Source organism: Colletotrichum fioriniae (genome assembly GCF_027942845.1).
Source record: "Colletotrichum fioriniae strain IMI 355084 chromosome Unknown scaffold_6, whole genome shotgun sequence".
In the NCBI taxonomy this organism is placed as follows: Eukaryota; Fungi; Ascomycota; class Sordariomycetes; order Glomerellales; family Glomerellaceae; genus Colletotrichum; species Colletotrichum fioriniae.
The window spans coordinates 14,163-37,870 of NW_027076842.1; the positions used below are offsets into that span (position 1 = coordinate 14,163).

Here is a 23,708-nt window from a genome sequence, read left to right on the forward strand (position 1 = left end):
GACATTCGATACAAGTTGCCTGAGCGTTAAAATCCTTGGTTTGATGCGCTTGCCAATTGTGGGGGAAACGTCCCAACATGAGAAAACAAGTCGCGTCATATCAAAGGGGTCACGGAGCATTTTAACTAATCTATTCCTCCCGATCGATCAAATACTAAATACAGTGTGGAATCACTCACACGAGCAATCACCGACGTGATATACGGCATAAAACATCATACCATGATGCCGGCACCTCTCAAGCCGGGCATGCTTTGGTCCCCAAAACTCCAGAGTACTCCGTCATGTACAATGCTGCGCATCGCTAAGTAGCACGCACAGGGCTTGACTATCATCCTTCATCCATCCATATATCAAGTCTCATAACAGTCATCTGGCATCAATGTGTCAGACCGTCGTGCCGCCGCAGTCCGGTATAACGACGCCAGACTTCACCTTGCGGTTAACGTCCATCAGACCCCATTGATCCTCCCAGTTCTTGTCTTTTTCGTTGTACATTATCTTCCATGGCTCATCAAAGGCCGAGAACCAAAAGTAGTTGGTACCATTAGTCAAAGCGGGACATACCCACTTGTCCAATAGCTCGTTCAGCTCGTCGATACCGGCAACTGAGGCATTGGGGCAGCCGGTAGCAGTGCCATCACCGCAGCTTGTGCCACCTTTCGTCGGCCAGCCAATCTCGGCAATCACGTTCTTCTTCTTGTCCGACTTGAAGAAGCTACTGGCTTGATTCTCCCAGAATGCGTAAGTCCACATGGCTGCGTCCTTGGCGTTGGTCCCAGAGAAGAATGGGTGGATGTTGGCCATGATGTAGTCACTCTTTGACGCCAAAGATGCCGTCCAGTCATCGCCCAAGTCCGAAGTTGCCACAGGCAGGCTCAGCCCCTTGCTGGTCAAGTTGGTTCGTACCTCTTGGAGTAGAGACCCCAGTTCCGACTCGGTCATTTGCTTCCGGAACAGAATCTCGTTGGCGACGATGAGACCCTCAAAATGCTTGTCTCCGTACTGATCCAGGATATCCCACATCTGGGAGAGTTGTCTCGCATTGGTCGTCTTATTGCCATCTTGCCATACACCCAACCAGATCTTCACTGTGCCCTCCAGTTTGAGTTGCTCAATTGAGTGGATAAGCATCTGCGTCTGGTTGCAATCTGTGCCGTACAAGCGGACAGTGTTGGTCAGTTGACTAAGAACAGCAAGATCACGGGTGATGTTGTTCTGTGAAGGAGGATTGTGATAACAATCGGGGTACTGGGAATTGAGAGGCGTATAGTCCATTCCGGGGAACACCTTATGCAGTTCCTTGTTGTTCATAAGCGCTTTGATCTCAGCACTATCGGCGTTGAGGTCTCCGTTGGAATTCTTGTCGTCGTCTGCTGATTGTCCATTTCCTGAGTTGTTGCCATCGCGGCTGTTTCTAGAAAGCAATCCACCTGCAATGCCACCAGCAATGGCGCCCGCAATGAGGAGGACAACCCCTAGAATGATGCAGCACTTCCACTTTCTGCGCCCCTTGTTTTGCTGCGCCATCCATTCCGATTTCTTCTCTGGTGAGCTGAGGTCAATGGCGCTGCCGTTTTGGTACTCGGCCGTTCCCTTGGGGTCGTAGTAGCCGCTGATATTTCGGTTCGCCATCAAGCTTGCCGCGGCACCTCCCGCAGCAGCCGCACCCGCCGCACCGGCTGCGCCAGCTGCTTTCGTCTTGCCTGTCCGATCGCTGTTGGAAAGACTAAGCATCGAGTTTCGTCCACTTTTGGGCTTACCGTAGTCTAGACCATCATCACCATCGTCCGCAATAGAGTTAGGATCCACCACACCAAGGTTCTGAGGGTGTCTTTGGTAGTAAGGGTTTTCGTTGTAATAGTCGTTGTAGCCGTATGGGCTGGAGGATGGGGATACTCGGGCCGGGGAAGCGCCAGCTCCGCCTAGAGCCGTCAGGCTGGAGTGTGAGTCTCGGTCCGGAAGACTGCCCTGGTAGCTACCTTGGTAAGGACGCGGGACGGCATTGCTCATCTCGTACACGTCGCCTCCCGGTTGACTGCAAGCCTGCGGTGGTGCGCTGGGCTGCTGAGACTGTCCCCGCGGGATCTGGCCGGCACTTCTCATGGCACCAACCCCGCTCTCCCTGGCGTTACGTTCGGCGACGGTATAAGCGATACCAGCCATACCTCCTGATGCCGTATCGCTAAAGTTGTCCGCGCCAGGTGTGATATTCGGATTCAGATTGCTCTGTTGTGGAGCCGCATAACGGTCGGGACCCCAGTCGCGGTGCACCGGAGGTTGCGGAGAGTTGTCGATGGGGGATACGGCTTGATGAGCTCCGTATGCTGTAGCGGCACCGCCCACGGCACCGACAGCAGCCGGTGGTGGTCCCTGACGATCGTTCCTCCGCTCAGCTCTCATGCGACCAAAGTTTGGATCATGATTGGGGTCGGAGTACTGATAATCGTGGCGGTAGTCATGAGGCGCACCATGGTGGTACTGGTTATCTTGGTAGTACTCTGGAGGATTGGGAGTATGAGACCGATAGGCCTGATCTAGAGGCTCCCGCTCGGCGTCGCGGCCGTCTTCAAATTCGTATCGCGGCATGTTTCGGGCAGGATGTATATTTTCGAGGTAACGTCTCGTAACCCTCGTGGGTTGAATGGTTGACTGACCAACAGCCAAGAAGTCCTGTTCGATTGTGGTGGATGAGGGAAGCGGAGAAATCGAGGGACGCTGGGTAGACGGGAGTCGACCTGGGAGGATGGCCGGCTAATGCGTGCGGCGGTTGCAGGAATGCGGGTGCAATTTCAAAATGTCTCGGAACAACGACTGTTTAATTGTGAGTGCGGTTCTCGCTGAAATCGGTATGTGTAAATATCCCGCTCAATCATTCCAGTATAGTGACTGGAGAGATGAGATGGGGAAAAGACCGCACCAAATTGAAGAGGTGCATGGAGAACAGACGATGCAGATGGGAAGCAGAGAAAGAAACACTAACCTCCGTGCACCAGGTCGCCCAGTGACTCGGATTGAGAAGCAGGCAGGCGGACGACGCAAGCTAGTCGCCTCCGCCTAGTAGAAGGAGTGTCTCGGCGAGTTTGGCGATAATTGAGCGCACCAGAGCAAGTTCGTGGGACAGTTGCAGGCACGTTTGTCACGTTTGCTTGTTTAAACGGGCGAGCAGCGGGAAGCCGGGGAATCACCGGTACGACAATGTCGAGGGGAGGAATCAGGCGTTTTTTGAGATGATGATTGTCTTAGAACCCTGAATACGATTAGGAATAGGGGAATTGCGAACTGTCAAAATGGGCTTCGCTCAGCCAGGGAAACGGTAAGGAGAGAAATAGGATAGATGTTGAGGTGAGTGAGGTGTGGTGCGGTGTCTGGTCAGCGAGAATGGCTAGCAAGCCACCGGGAGTGCTAGGCGCGGAAAATCTAGCTGGGCATTTAGGTGTTTCGCCCGCAGCAGCGCCAGGTCAGAAGTTCGTATTTTGGTACACCCGTGCGGCTCCCTTGTCTGGCGTTGCGCTCGCTCGTATTGGCTTGCGGCCAGCTTCCAACTTTTGTCGAGGAGCTCGAGTACCACTATCTCTCCGCGGCGTGCGCGCGCAGGAAGCGGGAGCCGGAGGAATCGTTGTTTGGAGTGGTTCTCCTCAGAGATGCTGAATACAAGGCTTGGAAGGATTGTCATCGGCGTCGGGCATGGGGCATTTGAAAAATAAGACGGAAGGATACGGATACAGTGAGGTGGGTAGCACGAAGAACGGTGGCTTGGGTGGTCTTGTGGTCGTGGATGTTGGCTTTCCAATCTTGACCCGACGTCAATCAGTGGAAGGGGACTGTACCGTAGTGCTTCATACCGTAGTTGCAACTGCGATATACGTGAGTACCTTGGAATACTCTGTACCGCGGACCCTGCGAAAGGAGGCAAAATGCGCGCGCGTGCGAGACAAATTGGGGGGGCCTCTTAAGTTCTAACAGGATGGGATGGCAGGAACGGGGCAGCCGCAGCTGAAGCTAAGGTACCTACTCCGTACATACTGCGTAGTAGAGGACTCCGCACCTAACCTTTCGGGATTGGTTCCTTCCCCAGCCATGTTCTCCCCTCTGTGTGAACAGAGTGGGGACAGATTGACATTTGCGCGGGAGGAAGCAACCGCCATGGCCAATCCCTGATATCCTTCCTTGGCAAATTGGCTTTGGATGCCTCCTCCTCCCACTGGTATACATACTCTGTACCTTACGTAGTACGAGTCTCTCGACAACAACGGCAATGGGGCCTCCATAACAACGGCCCAGTCTTGCACCTCCAAACTGGAATCTGTGGAGGAGGTACTCACCAGCCCCAGTGCTCACGGGACTCCTCACTGACCCATCTGTTCTTGCCCTGCCGAGTGCCGTCATCAAGGACAGGGGAGCACTTTGGGATGATGGGATCAGACTGAGAGAGTGGAGTGATAGGTGCTGGCATTGCACCTTAAAAACCTACATAGTAAGCCAGGGTAAGACCAGACCCGCCTGGTATCCGTCTATGTAGTTTTCTCGGAGTGAAAAGTAAAATCAGGCTAGGGGAAAGAAGAGGCACATACCACACCACACAGTGAGGGGGGGCAAAAGGCCCGCCGCAAAGGTGGGAAAAAGCAAGGCAGCCCGAGCCAAGCAGGTTTATTTTGAGTCCCCGTCCGGGGCAACATGGGAAAGAGCGGCACTTTCTGTGCAGCCACCGATCCATGCCTGTCGAGCTTCAGCCGTAAGCTCATGAGATGCAAACATCACTCTCTGTTTTGGACTTCACCTTACCCTAGTTGCCTTGCTACCGGACAGTACTTAGACCTGGGCGATTATCCATGCCTTCTGCCAATGACGGCTGAGACCGTTGGAGGTGGCGGAGGCGAAGGTGCTAAAGAGTACCTACGTCGGGTGCATGTAAGGAAGCGGCTGTGCAGAGACCGCAGAGGACTGAGTCCCCGAAGAGCAGCCGGTGCTCTACTGAAAGTACCTGGAATGCACTCGAGTCACCCCTCCTAAACTTCCCCCTTTACACAAGGAACCTACTCTCCTACCTACTAGACGTCTTCAGAAGGGCTTCACTTTGGGGACACGTTTGCGACTGCAATCTAAATAAGACGAGCGACAAATCGCTGACCGCAAACTGATTGTGGCCACCGGCGAGTCTGAACGTTTCTTTAGTGGGCCGAAGCCCTGACTATTGTCGCCCCGGGCCTATAGGCCGACCGTGGTTGGCTGAGCGACCACTGTCGCCTACCTTGTCTTTTTGAGGTGTGACTGCGCCCCTCTCTATAAGCCAGACCACCCTTTCCTTCTCCTGGAAGCCCGTGACCCTCACTTCCCACTAGCGCCGATGATCCATCCATTCGATTGTCGTTCCTGTCGTCCAACCTCTTCGTCTCACTTGCTTAGTACGAATACCTGCTCGCCGGTACTCCATAACTGAGCGACGGCATTCGCGAACAGCAATAGAACTGGCTTCGTCATCAATACGGGTCGTCGTCACCGACTTAAACGCTCCGACCACCAGGTTGTTGACGGTTGCCAAGTCAAGGCTACGACAGAAATCTGTTTTTCTAACAAAAGTATTGTCCGTGGAGGGCACGAAGGACACAGTGGATCCAGTCATGCAAAATGCGATGGGGCCGGTGATCGTCAGGACCACATGCCACCAAGTCCACCAAAGGCAGTACACAGAAACAAGCATCATCCATTTACACAACCAACCTCCAGAGAATCAGACTGTCGAAATCCGAATGCCATCATTTCCCGCCCATCAACTCTTCACACAACTCCGTCACTTTGAACGGATTGACAGTGACGATCAGCACAATCCGAAACTATCATCCCATCCTATGCTTATTTTACTTCCTCCCTCCAATGCCGCAAAATTTCCCGACCCCTCCCAAATAAGAAACCGCAGCAACCTTACTGCACCAATCTTCCTCTAAAATCAGCAAGGAAACCCCTTTTGCCATTACTATTGAAAAGTCCCCGTCGTCTCAACGCCCCTTCATCTCAATCAAATCGCCCTTTTCGCCTTCCGTCTGCACCGTAGCCGTCGTACACTACTGTGTATGCTTTGGCCCCCGCGAACCCCCTACCAAAAACACCAAACCTGAAGCACACTGAAGCAGCACCGGCCCTGCTTCACCCTCCCTACGGAGTACTGCTGCAACGCTAACCCATGTTGTACGCATGACATCACCAAATAGCTTCAAACAGGATGGATCCCCCTCCAGTCATCGGGCGCTCACTTTTGCTCTGGGGCAATTGATGCTACGTGATAATTTTAGCTTTTCCATAAGTGTTCACTAATACAGCTGAAAGCGGGAGTAAGAGATGAGAAAAACAACGCCACACTCTTTTGCCTATGTTGTTGACACTTCAGCTGACGCCACATTCTGTCTGCCATCTGCTTTTCCAGCGTCCCGCTTTGCGCCGGCCTGATCTAGTCTCGTAAATTACACAGGCCACTGTCCTATTCTCCTGAGAGGCTCTGCGAGACTGCAAACCCTCGTATCGGCGAGTCAGGCGATTTGCGAAAAGGGCAGTTCGACCAATATGTCGGTCCATAGCGCGGTTAGTCAACTCAGTGGAGTGGACCATGATCTCTATCTCTGTCCCCAACTACCCTCAATTACTGCCCGGCATCCTTTTCCCCTCGACGTTTTCATGTGAGAGGTTCCCGCCAATGCCAGTCATATCCCACTCTTAGAGACTAAACTCAGATAATATGTGAATCACTTCCGCAACCTTATCCCCAAACCCTGGGACTAACGCGTGCAGTATTGAGATATTTGGATCAAAATTGTGTCTATCGCAGCTTTGTTTCATTTCATTAATGGGTATTGATCTGCCATGTTGGTGCAGCAAGCATGTCGAATGGGCAAAGCTAATGTAGCTATCTGCAAGACAATCGAAGTGTCAGTCAACGAATCTTCGTCAAGTCCACATTTGGTCTCGCGTAAATTTTACATGCGCTCTATGAATCTCTTGTCAAGCTGTAATCATTGTCGAAATGCTGGGGAATTTAGTTGAATGTTGTGAAACCACCCAGACGATCTAGTAATTGTAACTCCAAGTTCACAACACTATCAATGAGCCAGACGAACTGTGATTTCTTAGGTTGAATTAGTGTATTTACAGTAACTAAATTCCCTCAAGTCATTCTGGTGTAAATGAAGAATTATTCCAATTCGAAAGTCATCCGTTAACATCATGATAGTGCGTTTCCGAACCCGTCTCGTACGACGTGTATCACATGCAGCGATGCTAAGTGAAAGGTCTTGTTTCGCAGCTACGGCAGTCTAGAAGAGATTATTGATTAAAGCTTCGCGATCTCTTCAAATTACAACCGCTCGTAACCAATTACAGCGGCCCTGGATCCAAGGTGTAATTAACAGCCCTTTCAATAGCTCAATGAAGGCAAGTTTACTTACATTCAAACTTACATTCAAATGTGGCTATATGTGCCTGAGCCGGTCACAAACACAACGAAGTGGACGTTCATCCACAGATCTCAAAGATTCTTCTTCAAACGCGAACGAGTGCACACAAGTTCAAGTTCTGGGTCACGGACGTCGAAGACTTCGGTGTTGCCGGTAACTTCGCAGCGATGTACGATCTCTATTGCCTTCGCTCATCAAGAATAATCACAAGCTTGTATCAGCAATGTAATGGCAGGCTAAAAGTCACATGTATGACTGGATGAACGGCAGTGAGCCGTATCTATGTACGCCTGACTTTGAATCAGTATCTGTAGTCGCAGCGCTACTGAGCAGTTACGAATCCCGAAGCCTATGGAGCATCAATGACCGCGTATCCTTTTATCAGATATTTTACGAGCTATAGCTAGCTTAATCATACCTACAGACCTTGTTCAACAGATTCCTAGTGAGGTGCTCGTTTTATTTGGTCAGTAACAGCCGCTCCAAAGAGCACGAGATCTTAAGGCTTAGAAACATGGCATTTATCTACTAGTCTACTGCAATGACAATCCGACATCGAGAATGTTTTGTTTCATCTAGTAAAGCTGTTGGAGAAACGTGAAGCTTGTAACATCCAAGATGCTGGCCACGACTCACTTGCAACGATCGCGGTGGTATATGACCGTTACAAGGCTAAGTTACACGTACAATATCATCGCATCATCGCTATAGGATGTCACTCAGTAACTATGATATTTCTATTCTGATCCGATCAGCAATAGCAATAGAGCCTTCAATTCTCACAAGGTGATAGAAGGCACATAGCGATCACCTGAGGCTGGTGAACAACACAGGAAGATAGATACAGAAGAAAGACTGATGCAACCGCCATCCCTCACCGTCATATCCCATTTACGCGACGTTGCTGTCCTTCTTGTTGTTTTGCTTATGCTTTCATGAGGGAAAGAAGTGCTCTTAGGAGTATTAACAATACCGGGCTAAGAATTCAGTCGTGAAAATGCGGTATGGTTGATAGTCTTCCAACAGTGATACTTATAAGAGAAAACCACGCATCTTGTGTTGTCAAGTAAGGGCGGCGTACATGGGCAATAACTGAACTTTCATCATTATGTTCGATTCGACGAACGTTCACCCTGGAGAGGAACGCTCCGTCTCTCTTAAGCATGTCATTTTACGTCTACCATATATGCATCTTTTGAATAGAGATAAGGCTTAAGAACTGGTTGATAATCATGACTGTTAGCATTTGTCTTTCTCTCATCCATGCAAGCGTTCTTGAGGTATCATTTTAGACTGAATTGCTTTGCCCGATTCTTACCTTTGATGACTGCCATTCACTGGATAGTATGTATTGTCTGCGAACTGGACAAACGTACTTCTGACAATTGAGATTCAATTTGCCAGCTGATGTCTCATCTTAGGTAATAGCAAGAGGGACCCTCGGACCAGTGCTCGTAGAGAGCGAGAGGCTGGTAGTGTGGATCGACTCGGTTATCGGCAGGCAGGTGAGACGCAGTTGGCCCCATCACAGGTGTTCCAGATTTCGTTTAAGCCCCTGGCTTCGACTGAAGGCCCCCCCGAAAATGGCAAATCTACCAAATCCAAGAACTTGTCACCAACCCGAAAGCTCGCACTTACGTGATACCTCGGTCTTCACGTTCACAGCTATGCTAGTGTAGAATTGGAATCACTTGGAATTGACTTTTCCATCCTAAAATCTCGTTCTACGGTCGTTCCATGCACGAACCGTCTTGATAGACGTGCAGACATTGCTTGCAGCCTCAAGCTAGCGCTCGTTTCATTACCGCCCGTCCTGCGCTAAGCTCTTGAAAGATATGAAACATGTCAACGCGACACTACAGATGTATCAAAGGTTTTGCTTGGCTGAGCACGGATGACAACAGCAGGGGTCATCGCAAGTCCACTTGACCTCCTCTGCTAGGGAACCAGGACTCAGGAGCGCAAGAATTCGTTCGGAGTCCCATTGGCTATCATCCCTCCCATGACGAGATGCCCATCTCTCGCTCGTGAATTGAACTCTCAAACAGCCATTGTAGCCGAGCAGAATGAGCCGGTATATCCTGTATCATGGGGGAAAGAACCCCGTTTGCGGATCTTACAGTAGACAAAACCAAGACGGTCCCCAAGTTTGATTATCCTCCCCATACACCATTGTACTATTGCTCTTGTTCCCTCGTTCTGCATCTTCCAGCACGTTGATTCTCCCGCTGTTACTCTCTGTTCCAACATCAAAATGCCCCCCAAAAGTAATCACTACTCTACAGTGTCGCACTCGGATACCTATGATGAGTCCACTACTGAATTCGACGAGTCACTCATGGGCGATGACAAGCAATGGCACTCAATAGACCTGAACGCGCAAGGGAAACAGACAGGAAGCACTTGGAAAGAAGTCAAAATTCTCTTGAGGAGATATCGCTGGCTTATCGACACACTTCTCCTCCTTACGAATATTGGTCTCTCGCTAGGACTGTCATTACTGTTGTACTACCAATTTGAAGACGCCAAGTTCCCGTCGCGAATGACACAAATTGGCGGCGATTACTCAGGCGCTGGCCCGCAATGTGAGTCAGCCCCCCAGACTATGCCATGCTCTAGTTCGCTATCCTAATTGTTTTGACCTGCAGTCCCGATCGAGATCAAGAAATTTGATGCCGACCATGCCGTGGTGCCTCCCAACGCAACTGAATTTCTTTCCGAAGCTACGCTCAACCAATGGCGATCGCTCTTGCCTGGTAACGCCATAGCCGGGACCTCAACTGCAAGATTGATATTTCACTGACACCGTTGTAGCTGGTGCCGGTTGGAAATCCGAGGACGACGGTCCTTTCTTCACCACTACCATGACACATCAATTGCATTGCATCGTACGTTTCAACTGTCCTGATTCCTGTTTCTCGAAGATACATCTACTGACTTCTTGTAGTTCATGATGGGACGCATCTACTCCGGGATAGTCGCCAACAAGACTGATATGTCTAGGACCGAGGCTGATATCCATTTCTATCACTGCATTGACTATCTGAGACAAGCAGCCATGTGCTCAGCGGATCTGGCACTTGAACCACATTTGATTACGGACGCGGACGACAATGGGCCTGGGGATGGCAGTTGGAACGGCATGCATGGTAGGCAACCCCTCCCCTCTCGACAAACTGTAGACAATTCCAAGCCAAGGTGTATCAATCTCAAAGAGGGAGAACTAACTCGGACGTACTCCCAGTCTGCAAAAATCACGATCAAGTGATCAAATACGTAGATCGTAAGTTCAAACCATGAACAACTCCAAATTGACAATAATTTAACACCAAGTCACAGGACAAATCAAGGAAGGCGTTCGTGTGGTTCTGCCAATAGATGACTGAGTACTAGATGTTATCATGATTTTTGTGTTGAAGGGTCTTTATCCCATTGAGAATAGAATACAACAGTAATACTCCTCTTCGGACTCTCGACGAATTAATCGTACGCAGCACCGTCGGCCCCTTTAAGGAAGAGATTGTGCAATAGGAGATATTCACCCTTGGAATGGATTATAGGTAACCCAAACTCATGTTGGTTGGCGCCAAGACTTACGCCGCAAGCCTGTACCCACGTTCTTAGTGAAGAGTTACTTCTGCGCAAGACATAATTGGATTGCGCCGCACGCAACAGCTGACTTGAGTCTAGTCAGTGTAACTGCACACATTGGCGTCAGCGGATCAAGGCAGGACTAACAAACAAGTTTGAGTTCTGTGGTTGAGAAGTGTCTTTCATGGATGCCCGTCAATTTCCCATAGCATCAACGCCTGTGGACGGAGCTACTCACATGCCTGCTTTCGACTTTGCTTGCCAGCTCAAGTTTTGGCCACAGTCTGATTTGCCTGGGACTAAAACCCTCTGGCTCTGGAAGTCAGGCATCCGGACAACATGTCGAGTTTCTTCCGCATCTCCCCTTTGTCATCCCCCAACCTACGCTCCATTCATCTCGTCCGAATGTGCAACTAGGCAAGCTAGCGATCGTTGCAGGCTTTGAGAGACTTGCATTCATCATGCATCTACTGGGTCTTGTCTCACTTTGCCTTCTCCTCACGGCCCACGGAACACGCTCCGAAAACCGTTTCCGAAGACCGCCTGGTCCGGGTCCCTCAGGTGACTTCCGAGACAACCCCGTGTACCCGTTGGGAACCCAACTTGGTCTACAATGGGAAACGGACTTTACGGCAGTCGACTTACTCATTTGGCATGAAGCGACGTATCCCACAAGTGAAGCAACGTATGCTTCAATTATCTGTAGGTCAACCCCGTTGCAAGGGATTCTTTGGATGAGAGCTCAACAACGCAGCAAACACGCGAGCGCTGGGCATGCTCTGGACGGTCAGCTTTAATGGCCTCCCTTCGCACCATGATCCGACTTTGAGCCCGGTGTACTTTATTCAGATGTTCAACCACAGTGCCTCTATGGGAGACATCACTTGCCATTACTTCAACATTACCAACTCCGTAGCATCTACCTCGACGACAACATCCACATCCCCTACGTCGACAGCGTCGACTTTGACGGCAGTTTCTACACTGGTTGAAGCGTCCCCAACCGTGTCACCTAGCTCCAGCGGAATGAGTAACGGCGCATCTACCGGTGTAGTCGCTGGCATTGCAGTAGGCGCCGTTGTGGGAACGCTGGCCATCATAGGCCTAGTGGGTTGGGCTATCTGGAGGCACTTGCGGAAGAAGAGGCAGGGTCATGGGAGCGGGGTTGCCGGGGCAAGCGACTTGGGAAATTTTTCTGCTGTTCAAGAAATCGGGCCCTCTTCTCCTGTTCGTTGGAAGTACGAGCTTTCTATGGACGCTCAGCAACCTCGTTATGAAGCTGATGGGATAGAAGGTGTGAGATATGAAATGGCCGGCGAACCAGTTACGACAAAAAATGAGGACAAAAGTCTGAGGATGAAGGGCGACGGAATGTCGACGTAGCCGTGAGCACCCCAAGTATGGGTCGGAGGTATATTGGACTTACGTGAAAGCTATCGAGAGAAAAGCTCAATATCAAATAGATGAGGTACACCGTAACCATGAGATAAAACAATACTAGCGTTGATGTCGGGCTCAGGAATGCCGTCAGTCTGTGGTATTTGGAAAATCACACTTTCTGGGGATATTGGAAATCATTATGTAATTCCATACTTACTTGAAGCGTGAAACTCGGCTCCGGAAGCAGTCTCTCTATGTTGATATAGCTGGAAATCTAGAGGTCTAGCTCTTTATATAGAATCCTTAATACTGAAGCCGTTGTTCTGGCACTGATCAAATGGTTCGGAACACGTGTTTGTAGGTGTTTGGTTCACATCAAAACTCCTTTGACAGCCACTTAAACTACTCATGCTTTAGCTGCATCCTATTTATCCTCACCCACGATCTCTGAAGCCGGCTTAAGTACCTGGTGCTGAAAAACTGACGGGGGCCTCAGCTCACCATATTGGTCCAATGTTGGAAGTGACAGCCTTCTCGCGCCAACGCAAGCATTGTTGGAGGAGGACGCCTCGGAATTACCCCTATAAAGATACTCAAAGTCTCCCACAACTTAAGACGCTTTTTCGGGATAAAGAAACTCTGCTAAGGCATGTGAGTATGTCGTCTCTCGAGATGCTACGGCTCACTCTTGTTATGAGTACAGGAGGTCTCAGATAGACGATGGTGTGAAAAAAGAAAGTGTAGGTTACTAGCTCTTGTAGTTCAATAAAAGCTGTACCTAGCAGTGCACATGAAATCATTAACAATAATACCGCTAGCGTAACAGCCAGGTTAGATATCTACTGTAGCCATGCTTTCACCAAGTTCCTAAGCCCACTCGCCATCCATTCTTCATCAATCTTCGTCATAGCATCAAACCCATGCTCACCAGGCTGGACCGCCAAATTGAACTCCAACTCAGGGTCAACCTCCCTAACCAACTCTTTCAACGCGATGTTCCCCTTCGCCGGCACAACACTATCATCAGCACCCTGCCACACGAAGACACCACCACGCGGGAGCTTCTGCCCAGCCCTCAACCTCTCAAACGGAAAAAGCTGCTTCTTCTCGAGCGGGAACATCTTGGGGAAACCGCCGTGTTGAAGATTGGCGAACATCAGGAGGCCTCTCTCGAGATTTCGGTCGTTGGAGATGAGTGCAGGTGCCTCACCACTGCGAATCTTTCCAAAATGATCATCGATGATGCTCTGAGGCAGGGCTAGTCCGAAGACCGGAGCCGTCGGCCTCTCCATGAAGTGTGCGTCGGCAAGGTCGATGCAAGGGTAGGCGGCTGTCACAGCCCGGATTTCCTTCGCATGAGACAAGCCTGTCATGATGCTCAGGTAGCCTCCCGCACTGTCACCAGCCGTAAGGATCCGATCCGTGTCGACATCAACGCGGCCTCCAGTCTCCTCCTTGAGAAAGGAGGCCAGCTTCTCATGAACCCAGGCCCAGTGATCCTCTACATCTTCGAGTAGATCGTCGATAGTGGACTCTGGCGCGAGACGATAGTTCGGGCTCACAATCACAGCCGAGTGGCGTGCCGCGAGCTCCATGTGCCAAGGCGCGAAGAATCCGGGATAGAGACTCGCGCCGCCGATGAAGCCGCCGCCATGGTAGCGTAGTATGATGGGGCATGACGAGGTGACCGGGCTCGGGGCCTCTGTCAGCTTCTTCGGTATGAGGACATCGGTGGTAATGGAGTGGTCTGAAACTGTTTTGTAAATCGTTGTCAAGATGGTAAAGTCTGAGAAACGAGACATGTCGTCTGGATGCGGCAGGAGATCCATTTTGGCTTGTGGAAGGCGGATCCGGGCCAAGTGGCTTTGTGATAAGCGGCGCTAGTTGTTTGAACAGATGAAAGGGTTTAGCCTCATTGAAGTATTCTAAATTCGCAGGTAGTTCAGAGGAGAGCGTGTTCCTGCAATACCTGTTGAGCTCAACATGGGTCTCTCGGTTGCTTTCTGTCCCCGACAGACAAGCTGACCCGCCGATACTTATTAAGAAATCTCCACACTACTATACTTTCTCAAACATCCCAACCCCGCGAATAGCATTGACTAGTGTCCTTCGGATGTCGAACATGAAATTTGGAGCTCCGTGCTTCGGAATCCGGTCTTTTGAGTTTCGGGAACTAGCAGTCATAGTCTCAACTTGGACTAAGCTGCACGAGTCTTAACCCGCAAGCTTGAGAGCCCGCGCCAGTGTGGGTGAGACTTGAGGGCTAAGACGCCTGTTAAATCCCACCCTCGGGCGGCAATTGCCCACGGCATGTGTCCGTATTGGACAAGGGCCTTCAAACTGGGTGGCCAGGGGCGTCAAATCAGGGCCTCAGATGATCGCATTGATGGCCCATTTGGCGTCAATCTCATGAAGCTTGTTGGGCAGAAAGCCATCTTTGATCGCCACAGACAAGCCCGCGTCAGTACTCGGGAGGTTGGCGAATTCATCGTACCTTGAATGCTGTTGACTGCCAGTGGTTTCTGTGAATATTAACCTAAATGGAACCAAATAAGACACTGAGCTCTCTCCTACTGTTAGGTCAAGGTCCTTCAGTTTTGCATTCATCACTCAAATTCATAACTCTAAGCTAGTAACGAAGGTAGCCTCCCAGCCACTAAAAGTAGCATCATTTCAGATTTGCTGATGGATGTTCTCTTAAATATCCATTCTTTGCGAGTATTCAAAAGAAGTTTAGAGCGAACACATATGAGATACACCAATTCATTGCAAAAGGCGTCTATAAGGCAATTCACCATACATACCAAAGGACGAACTATAACTAAAGTGAGCAGCATAAGCCTGCTACTCCTCAATATCGGTATCGTCGATTTCTCTCTATACAAGACCAAAGCGAGAAAGAAGCATGATACAAAGAGGAAAATCGCATGAAAACTTATATTCACCAGCTAAGCAACAATCGCGATGAACATGGCCCACATCTTTGTTAGCCCTTCTTTTGGTAGGATATGGAGAATAATGTATAGTCAATTTCTCGACGCAAATGCAAAAGTCCTAACCTTCGAAGGAGCAAGTTAGTAGAAGCCTAGACTAGATGAAGAGACTGATTCAGGAGAAAGGGAGGATCAGGTTATGCCGGGAGAGGGTTGTATGGACTTAGAAGTTGCACAGACTGCTATGAAATAGGGAATAGGTCGAATACTTGTGGCGTCGAACTTGCCGTGTTATTCACGATTTCGGCAGTTCTAGAAGCTGTTCTTTTTAGGGATCTCGCCGAGGATTATGATCAACCTTCTTGACCTTCGTGGCAAGCGACAAAAAGATCTCGGCAGTCGTCTTTATGAGCTTAGCATTTGCGACAGCTCTTGCGATTTCGAGCCTTCTTTTCCTTGGATGGTAAATGAGACATACAAAGGTGAGTGATGTAAAATGAATTATGCTGGAAAACTCCAGAGAAATAGATACTCGATCGTTGTTTTTGGAATACGACCAAGTAGCGTTGCGGAATAGGCTTGCAAGACTTCTACCAGGTTGGTTCTACTACTATCGATGATCAAGTGTTCCTACGGCTATTTACTACAGTCCTTTCAAAGGCTGTTTGCAGTACATTATAGATTTTCTTTGTTGAGCGCTATGCCTCGTCCGCGGTTTCACGCCCAAGCCTTCCGCGGGTGTTCATGTCGCTACTAAATCATTGCTTGCTGTCCTTTTGGTAAGATTGCCTACCCAAGAGGACGTCAGGGCAGGTTGGGTGGACTAGGTGCAAGTGATGTCGGGGCTTACTTCCGGGAACTTTGCAGTCAACCCCCATGGACGGCGGCCCTGATTGTCCTCAGTAGACCAGCAGACGGAACGTCTGTTGATGATATCGTAATTAGCGAGATCACCACTCATCCCATTGAACAACCGCAGATTTTCGGCGTTGCAAAGCCTGCTACGAGCATGATAGGATCAAGTCGCCCGGCGGCAATGATCAGCGAAGTCCTATTTCGTCGCTTGAAGAGCCTGGGTAAAGTACTTTGCGGGAGGCCAGCTTCTGCCTTCCTGAGACAGAGAATGTCCACAAAGAGACTCAGCTGAGAGAGCAGCAATGATAGTGATGGGTGGAGACCACAGAAAGGCATATCGCACAGTCGCATCACTGGCCAGAGCCTGTGTCATGTCATTGAACCCAAATTGTACACGATTTATTGTAACATCAGCCGCCATTGATGGCAGTCATCTAGCCTAATCCTCAAAGTCTTGGCCGCTCTAAGTAATCCAACCATTGTTGGTTTGCTCGTGCGTACTTTTCTACAAAAAAACATATGGCCACCTAACTGAACTAGTAGAGCCAGCATCTCAAAGGGCTTCACTCTGTTCTGTGCTGGTGACGATCTCTATCAATGCGTCTAGAGGCGGGGATCCCAGCCTCGAGCTTGCTCGTAGCCGTGGCAAAGAAGCGATCCATCAGCTGGTGGGCAATTGCGGGAGTTTCGGTGACAGAGTTGTTGCTCAGATGAGAGACTCCGTCCATGAAGGAGCCCGACGAGACTCTGCTGCTTGTTGGAGTGATTGCATCACTTCCTTCGCTGCGAGACACTGTGCTGTAAGACGTGCTCCTCTAGTCCACGTTACGTTCAGCAGTCGGGGCACCGCCACGCCAGAGGCCGTAGAATCCGTCGCAATTCTTCCACATCTTAATCGTACCGTCCTCGGAGCCAGTTCCGTACAGTTTGCCATCAGGGGAGAAGGCGATGGACCAGATGGGGCCATGGTGCCCCTTGAGAGTTTCTGTTAGCGTGTTAGTGGGTATCCTGCTTCCGAGTTTCTATCCCCAACTCACCAATCTCGCCAGCGTCGTCCCAGCGGCAGACGCGTGCCCAGGTCCCCGGCTCTTCGCCCATGATAATCTTACGACCCTTGAGGTCCAAACCGACGCTTGCAACGCCATGCTTCAGTTCCAAGCGCTTGAGTTCGTCCATCGCTTGCGGGCCTCCCCAAAAGTAGACCCACTTGCCGGCGGCCACAGCCAAGACAGGAAGGCCGCCTCCAATATCGCCGGGAGAGGTGTGCTCGGGCGCCAGGGAGACAAGCTCGCAGGACTTGATTTCGCCGTCGAGGACCTCCTGACGAATGACGTTACGGGTGGGCAGGTCGAACCACCTGAGGGTGTTGTCGGATGCAGTGACGATCGTGTTAGGATCCTTGGTCCAAGCAATGAACTTGATGGAGCCAGTATGGGTGCCTTCGCCAATTTCAAAGCCAGCCGAGGCAGGCACGGTGATGGGCGTACCGGCGGGAGAGTTGGGATCGGGGGCGAAATCGCTGAGGTCGAAGACTCGAAGCTTCTTCTCCATGCCTCCTGTGGCGATAAGCTCAGAGTTGTCAGGCGGGTAAGCGACGGCGCGGACAATGTGGTTGTGCTGAAGGGTGTAGAGGACCTCTCCACTGTGAGTGTCCCAGACCTTGCTGCTGGCCATTAGTCACGATTCGGAGGATGAGTGACGTGTGACAAGACCTACGCAGTGAAGTCGGCAGAGGCGGTTGCGGCGTTGGAGGCATCAGGACTCAATCTGGCCTGCCAGACAGCACCCTTGTGGCCAATGAAGGTTCCGATCCTGTATGAGCTCTCGTCAGCCACGCGCGGTCAATTGGTCTGGAAGGAGGAAGCTACCAATCGCCAGTAACGCCATCGCGTAACATTGGATTACCATCTGCGACAGGGTTAGCGAACCCCTGGTGGCAGCGCAGGATCATCTATCCCCAGCTTACCCTTGCAAGCCGAGATCATGTAGTATTGCTCTCCTTTTTCAAGGCCAGAGAAGCAGACGTGAGGAACAGGTCGAGAGTGACCATGGCAGGTCAGAGGAACATATTGACGCGAGGTCTCGGCAGCGGGAGGGGCAGCGGCAGGAGGGGCAGCGGCAGCCATATCGTCGTTGATATGAGGGATTCGAGGTACTAGGTGCTTGTTTGTATTCGTGAGAGTCGCAATTGCAACGTTTGCGCTGTGGAGGGGTATCAAGTTGTCGACAAGTTGGATTGTGTTTTTTTCTTCGGCGATTGACAGTTGCAGGAGATGAGGAAAAATGAAGACAAGGAGAGTCAGTCAGGTACAGCCGTTACGTCGTAAATATCGTGAGGAGTAGGTACGATGGATCGCGTGAGGGCAAGCAGCGCAGCGACGGCAACAGTAGCAATAGCTCCAGGAAATAGAGCGAAAGCACGTCAAGGGAAAGAAAAAAAGGAGGATGGGGAAAGCTGCAGGAGGATGCGAGAAGCAATGGGAGAGCGGCGCGGGTGAAATAATAGTGGGGGTTCCCCGAGTCGGAGCAAGGCCGATTTGCACCTGGATTCTGTCAGGTGCGATTGTTTGGTGGAAGCCGCTGCAAGAGCAGGTGCGAAATGTGAGAGCGTACCTAATGGAAGCCAGTTCCATGAAAAGAGGTACAAAGGTACACCTTGTCCCTTGTTCGGAAGGAGTCAAGGAGATTCGATGGACCCCTGAAACTAGCCCGGTCCTGCCACGAGCAGCCAGAAATTCAGAGTGACCCCGCGCTGCTCTGTGCATGTCGCGGATTCTATGCCTACCTAATACCTACCTAAGAAGAGGGGAGCTGCTGAGGTAAGCTTCCTTGTAGTGTGGCTTGCAGGCAACTTTACCTGTCAGAAGCAACGTGCTTTGCTTGCTGGCCCCGCAGATGTGGCTGACATGAACTGACTCCCCAGGGACAGCCTGCCCGCAGCGGGTATCCGCGAGGTACGTAGGTACTGTGGCGTATTGGAGCTTCAGCGTTCCCGCTTCCGTCATCATCGTCTACCTAGCTACCTTACCTACATAACCTAAGGCAAGGAAGGTACCGCTCACCACCACGAATCAAGATACGAGCGAGCTTTCCACCTAAAGAGTCACACCTGGACTCTTTTCTGATACCTACCTACTTTTCCCGACCCCCATCACAGATTGCCAGCAATGACGACAGACTTCAAGCTATCCGCCCAGCTGTCCGGCCACGACTCGGACGTAAGTAAACGAACCTTCAACGCTCTATTCGTCAGCTAATGCGCACGCAATCCACAGGTCAAGGCAGTCAGCTTTCCTTCTCCTCAAACCCTACTCACTGCCTCTCGAGATGGCAGTGTACGAGTCTGGCGTCAAACGTCTGGGGCCCCTCCGACTTTCGAACCCACAATCTCAAGTCAAACGTCCGAATTCGTCAACGCTGTCACATACTTTCAACCTTCTGAAGCATACCCGGATGGACTGATTGCCTCCGGTGGTAAGGATACCATCGTCGAAGTCAAACAACCCCAAGCTGCGCCGAGCGACAATGCCGAGAGACTTTTGATAGGTCACTCCCAAAACGTGTGCACTCTGGATGTGTCGCCCAAGGGATCCTATCTTGTATCGGGCGGATGGGATGCTCAGGCCATTGTCTGGAACATCAACACCTGGGAACCTGAGTATCGTCTCAGCGGTCATGATAAGAGTGTGTGGGCTGTCCTTGCTCTTGACGAGGACACGGTGGTCACGGGATGCGCCGATACGAGCATCCGCATTTACAAGCTTTCCTCCGCCATTGCCGGGGACGCCGAACCACAGTCAACTATCCACACACCTGAAGTCATTCGTGCTCTCGCAAAGGTTCCCAAGGGCCATTTGAGCGGAGCTGATATTGCAAGTGCCAGCAACGATGGCATCATCCGGCTTTGGAAGCTGAATGGTCAGCAAGTTGGGGAGCTAATCGGCCACGAGAACTTCATCTACGCTTTGACCAGTCTACCTTCGGGTGAGTTAGTCAGCTCTGGAGAGGATCGCACTGTACGAATATGGAAGGGAAACGAGTGCGTTCAGACAATCACACATCCCGCCATCTCGGTCTGGGCTGTTGCTGCGAACCAGGAATCTGGCGACATCATCACAGGAGCCAGTGATGGCGTTGCGCGTGTATTCACGCGCAACTCTGAGCGGGCAGCCAGTGCCGATACCATCTCCGCGTTCGAGGAGTCGGTGAAGGCTTCAGCAATCCCTCAGCAACAATTACCAGATATCAACAAGGAGAAGCTACCTGGCCCCGAGTTCCTTCAGTCTAGGTCGGGTACCAAGGAGGGCCAAGTGCAGATGATCAACGAGGGCAATGGACTGATCACTGCCCACCAATGGTCCCAAAGTGAGTTGACCTTAAGGCACTCTCTCCGATACACGGCTAACGGCGTATAGGTCAACAACAATGGATCAACATTGGCACCGTAGTTGACTCCGCTGGAAGTAGCGGGAAGAAGACAGAACACAATGGCAAGTCTTATGACTACGTTTTTGACGTTGATATTGAGGACGGAAAACCACCCTTGAAGCTGCCTTACAACCTATCGCAAAACCCTTACGACGCCGCGACAAAGTTCCTCAACGACAACGAGCTGCCCTTGAGCTACCTGGACAACGTGGCCGGCTTCATCACCCAGAACACCCAAGGTGCCACTCTAGGCCAGTCAGCACCCTCAGGTGGCGCTGATCCTTACGGCACAGAGTCGAGATATCGCCCTGGCGAGTCTGAAACTTCAGCTCCTAAGCTCCTGCCGCACATAGAGTACCTCTTCATCACTGCCGGCAAATACGATGCCATGATCAACAAAATTCTCACAATCAACGCGAACATGATTTCGTCTGGTCGCAAGGACTCTGCCCTGAACCCCAACGAGCAAAGCATACTCAAGGCTGTCAAGGAGGCCATTGAATCTTCGACGGCCGTCAGCCAGCAAGGCATCGATCTTGCAGTCAAGATTGTGACACACTGGCCTTATGCCGAGCGACTCGCTGGCCTGGATCTGTTAAGATGTGTTGCTCCGGCACCTCTCGCTGCTAAGCTCACACTTCCAGGTACCTCTTTCCTCCAGGTCGCTGCGACCAGCGCTTTGGAGGCGACAGACGGTGCCGCGCCCAATGAAAACTCGGCCATGATGGTACTCAGGGCATTTGCCAACATCTTCAGCTCCCCTGAGGGTCGAGCGCTAGCCGCGAAGGAAGCTCCTCTTGCAGCGAGCGTTCTCGAGCGTGTGTTGGGTATTTCTGGTGGCGCTGCGATTGGGCCTTCTAATCGCAATGTCCTAGTTGCTGCGACTACTACTCTAATTAACTATGCCGTGCTCGCCTTCAAGGAGAAGTCTAGGCAGGAGTCGAAACGTCTCATTCAGGCCCTTGGAAAGATACTCTCTACGCAATCCGACTCGGAGGTTATCTACCGAGCGCTTGTCGCTTTGGGAACGTTTGCTACTACCAACAAGGCCGAGGTGAAGAGTCTGGGTGGCGAGGGTTGGATCAAGGGGGCTATCGACCGCGTGTCGGAGCCGCGGGTGAAGCATGTGGGACAAGAAGCTCTGCAACAGCTGTGAACGGTGCAGAGTGTGATGGGATTGACGTGGGGTAATGAAGCTTGCGTTATGGAGTTTTCGGAAACACGAGTTGGGTGACGGCTGTGTGATGGTCATAAGAGTGCGCGCCTGCTGACGCTCCGGCGAAACGGGAGGAAGAGGTGAAACGCCGGGAGAGCTGCGGGTATCATACAGATTCAAGTAGGTAGCTGGCCATCTTGACCGCTATCCATAGAGCAATGGATGCCAGATAGGTTACATTCCATGGTATTCTCCAGTGTGGCTAATTGGCCGTCTGGTACAGTTTAGTGTTCGATGTTATGACTACAAATCAACCCAGCGTTGTCGTTTGGCCATCATTGTCCGACAAGGCTGCAAAGGTGACCAAACAAACTTGTGCTGGTCAACATCCCGAGATTCCTCCGCCACATTAAATAGTACCAGTCTGTGTAGTGTTTCTGAACGTGTTTGTAATTGTGATCGCGGTGAGCGAGCTTTGTTGATGGGGGTACTTTCGAAAAGAATGAGTACTTGGTTCAAAGAGGAAGAAAAAAACCGCCTTCGGGCCACAGCCATTTGAAGCCATTCCCCCATTTCCAAAAAAACAAAAACCAAAAAAAAAAAAACGCCATCTTTAATGCCTCCCAAGAATGTACAATATTTCCCAAGGTATAATCCATCCTTTGCATCCATCCGTCTCTCAGACCAAAACATCCATAAACTTAGGCCGCGCCGCTGAGTTACATCACGGTCCAGAGCGCACCGAGCAAAAGCGGGAGCAAACCAACGACGGAGAAGCTCGTTGTCGTCGTTGTCCTTGCGCCAGCGGAAGTTCCTTGCACATACCCCGCGCCAGACTCTTTCGTCGTGATAGTGTAGACGTCGCCGAAGCCAATGTCGGTGGAGTTGAAGCAGTTTGTCTCGTTGACCTTTCCGATTTTCGGGTCGCCTGGCTCAGCGAATTCAATATCGACGCACTGTTATTGCGGTATTAGCATCTTCCTGCCTATCTCTCTCTCTCTCTTTCTATGGCTAGGGTAGGGGAACAGGGAAAACGTACTGAGAACAGAGCGGCGCCGTGCACAGCAAGCTCGACAATTTGGATCGTAGCGTGATCGCCGGCCTTGACGGTGGTGTTTGCCGGGAGGGGCACTTGCGGGAGGCAGACGGTGCCCGGATAAGGGTTCTTGCTGGGGCCAAGGATTTGGAAGACGGGAATCATGGGGAAGGACATGTTGATGGGACCGCCGTCGGGCCCGTCGCTGCCGAAGCCCATGTTGGCATACATCATTGCCTGGGCGTGGCCCTGGAACCAGCCTGGTTGGAAGGCGAGGGCACCACCCGTCGTGGGCCAGTAAGTGCGATTTTGGGTGACGTGCATGCCGCCGCCTTTGGGGATTGATTAGCGACGAGTCTTTGATTTATAGAGTGCATGAGGGTTGAAGTATGGTCGGGGAGAGAGCTATGGCGATAGCGAAGGTAGGTGATTAACGGCCGAGGAGTGAGGACTTACATGGGTAGTTCCATTGCATGCCGTAGGGGAATGTGTCATTGGTAATGAGGTTATTACCGCGCCAGCCCGGGTAGGAGATGACGATGTGGGCTGACGCTGTCGCCACGAGGACGAGTGCTGATAGTGTTGAGAAGAGCATCTTGGCGATCTGTGTGTGTAAGGTGGCCGTCAAAAGTCCACGATTGTATTATTCCAACGGTGAACCCTTCCTTCTCTACACTTGGAAACCGTCTTCTGCAAATATACGCTTTCTTCTTCCACCAACTTTTCGTCTGGTTGTCTGTCTATCCGAATGGCTTTTAAGCCCGCCTGGAGATATTTGAGGTGTTTGGTTGGTCGGATGGTTCGTGTGAGCTTTTGAGGCAAACCTCGCTTGAGACAACAAAAGATTTTCCGAACTAGGACCAAGCAGAGGGGTGTCCACAGCT

At 51.1% G+C, this 23,708-nt stretch overlaps 5 protein-coding genes across 5 annotated transcripts; 1 reads left to right on the forward strand and 4 right to left on the reverse strand.

The window, feature by feature from the left end:
* Positions 1–387: 387 nt before the first annotated feature.
* Positions 388–2,589, reverse strand: N0V96_005488 (uncharacterized protein; the record flags this gene model as incomplete). Its single annotated transcript, XM_053199240.2, has 1 exon — positions 388–2,589. One exon carries the CDS (start codon positions 2,587–2,589, stop codon positions 388–390), a length of 2,202 nt encoding a protein of 733 aa, XP_053043302.2.
* Positions 2,590–13,255: 10,666 nt separating this feature from the next.
* On the reverse strand, positions 13,256–14,245 carry N0V96_005489 (uncharacterized protein; the record flags this gene model as incomplete). Its single annotated transcript, XM_053199242.1, has 1 exon — positions 13,256–14,245. One exon carries the CDS (start codon positions 14,243–14,245, stop codon positions 13,256–13,258), a length of 990 nt encoding a protein of 329 aa, XP_053043304.1.
* A 2,774-nt stretch (positions 14,246–17,019) lies between these two features.
* Positions 17,020–18,330, reverse strand: N0V96_005490 (uncharacterized protein; the record flags this gene model as incomplete). The annotated part of the gene is made up of 5 exons (XM_065757411.1): positions 17,020–17,189; positions 17,242–17,867; positions 17,921–18,016; positions 18,073–18,112; positions 18,171–18,330. The coding sequence occupies 5 exons, from the start codon at positions 18,328–18,330 to the stop codon at positions 17,020–17,022; spliced, it is 1,092 nt and encodes a 363-aa protein (XP_065613754.1).
* A 1,041-nt stretch (positions 18,331–19,371) lies between these two features.
* Positions 19,372–21,788, forward strand: lub1 (WD repeat protein Lub1; the record flags this gene model as incomplete). Its single annotated transcript, XM_053199244.2, has 3 exons — positions 19,372–19,422; positions 19,480–20,569; positions 20,620–21,788. The coding sequence occupies 3 exons, from the start codon at positions 19,372–19,374 to the stop codon at positions 21,786–21,788; spliced, it is 2,310 nt and encodes a 769-aa protein (XP_053043306.1).
* A 719-nt stretch (positions 21,789–22,507) lies between these two features.
* N0V96_005492 (uncharacterized protein) lies at positions 22,508–23,419 on the reverse strand (the record flags this gene model as incomplete). The annotated part of the gene is made up of 3 exons (XM_053199245.1): positions 22,508–22,744; positions 22,828–23,156; positions 23,281–23,419. 3 exons carry the CDS (start codon positions 23,417–23,419, stop codon positions 22,508–22,510), a joined length of 705 nt encoding a protein of 234 aa, XP_053043307.1.
* Between the last annotated feature and the right edge of the window lie 289 nt (positions 23,420–23,708).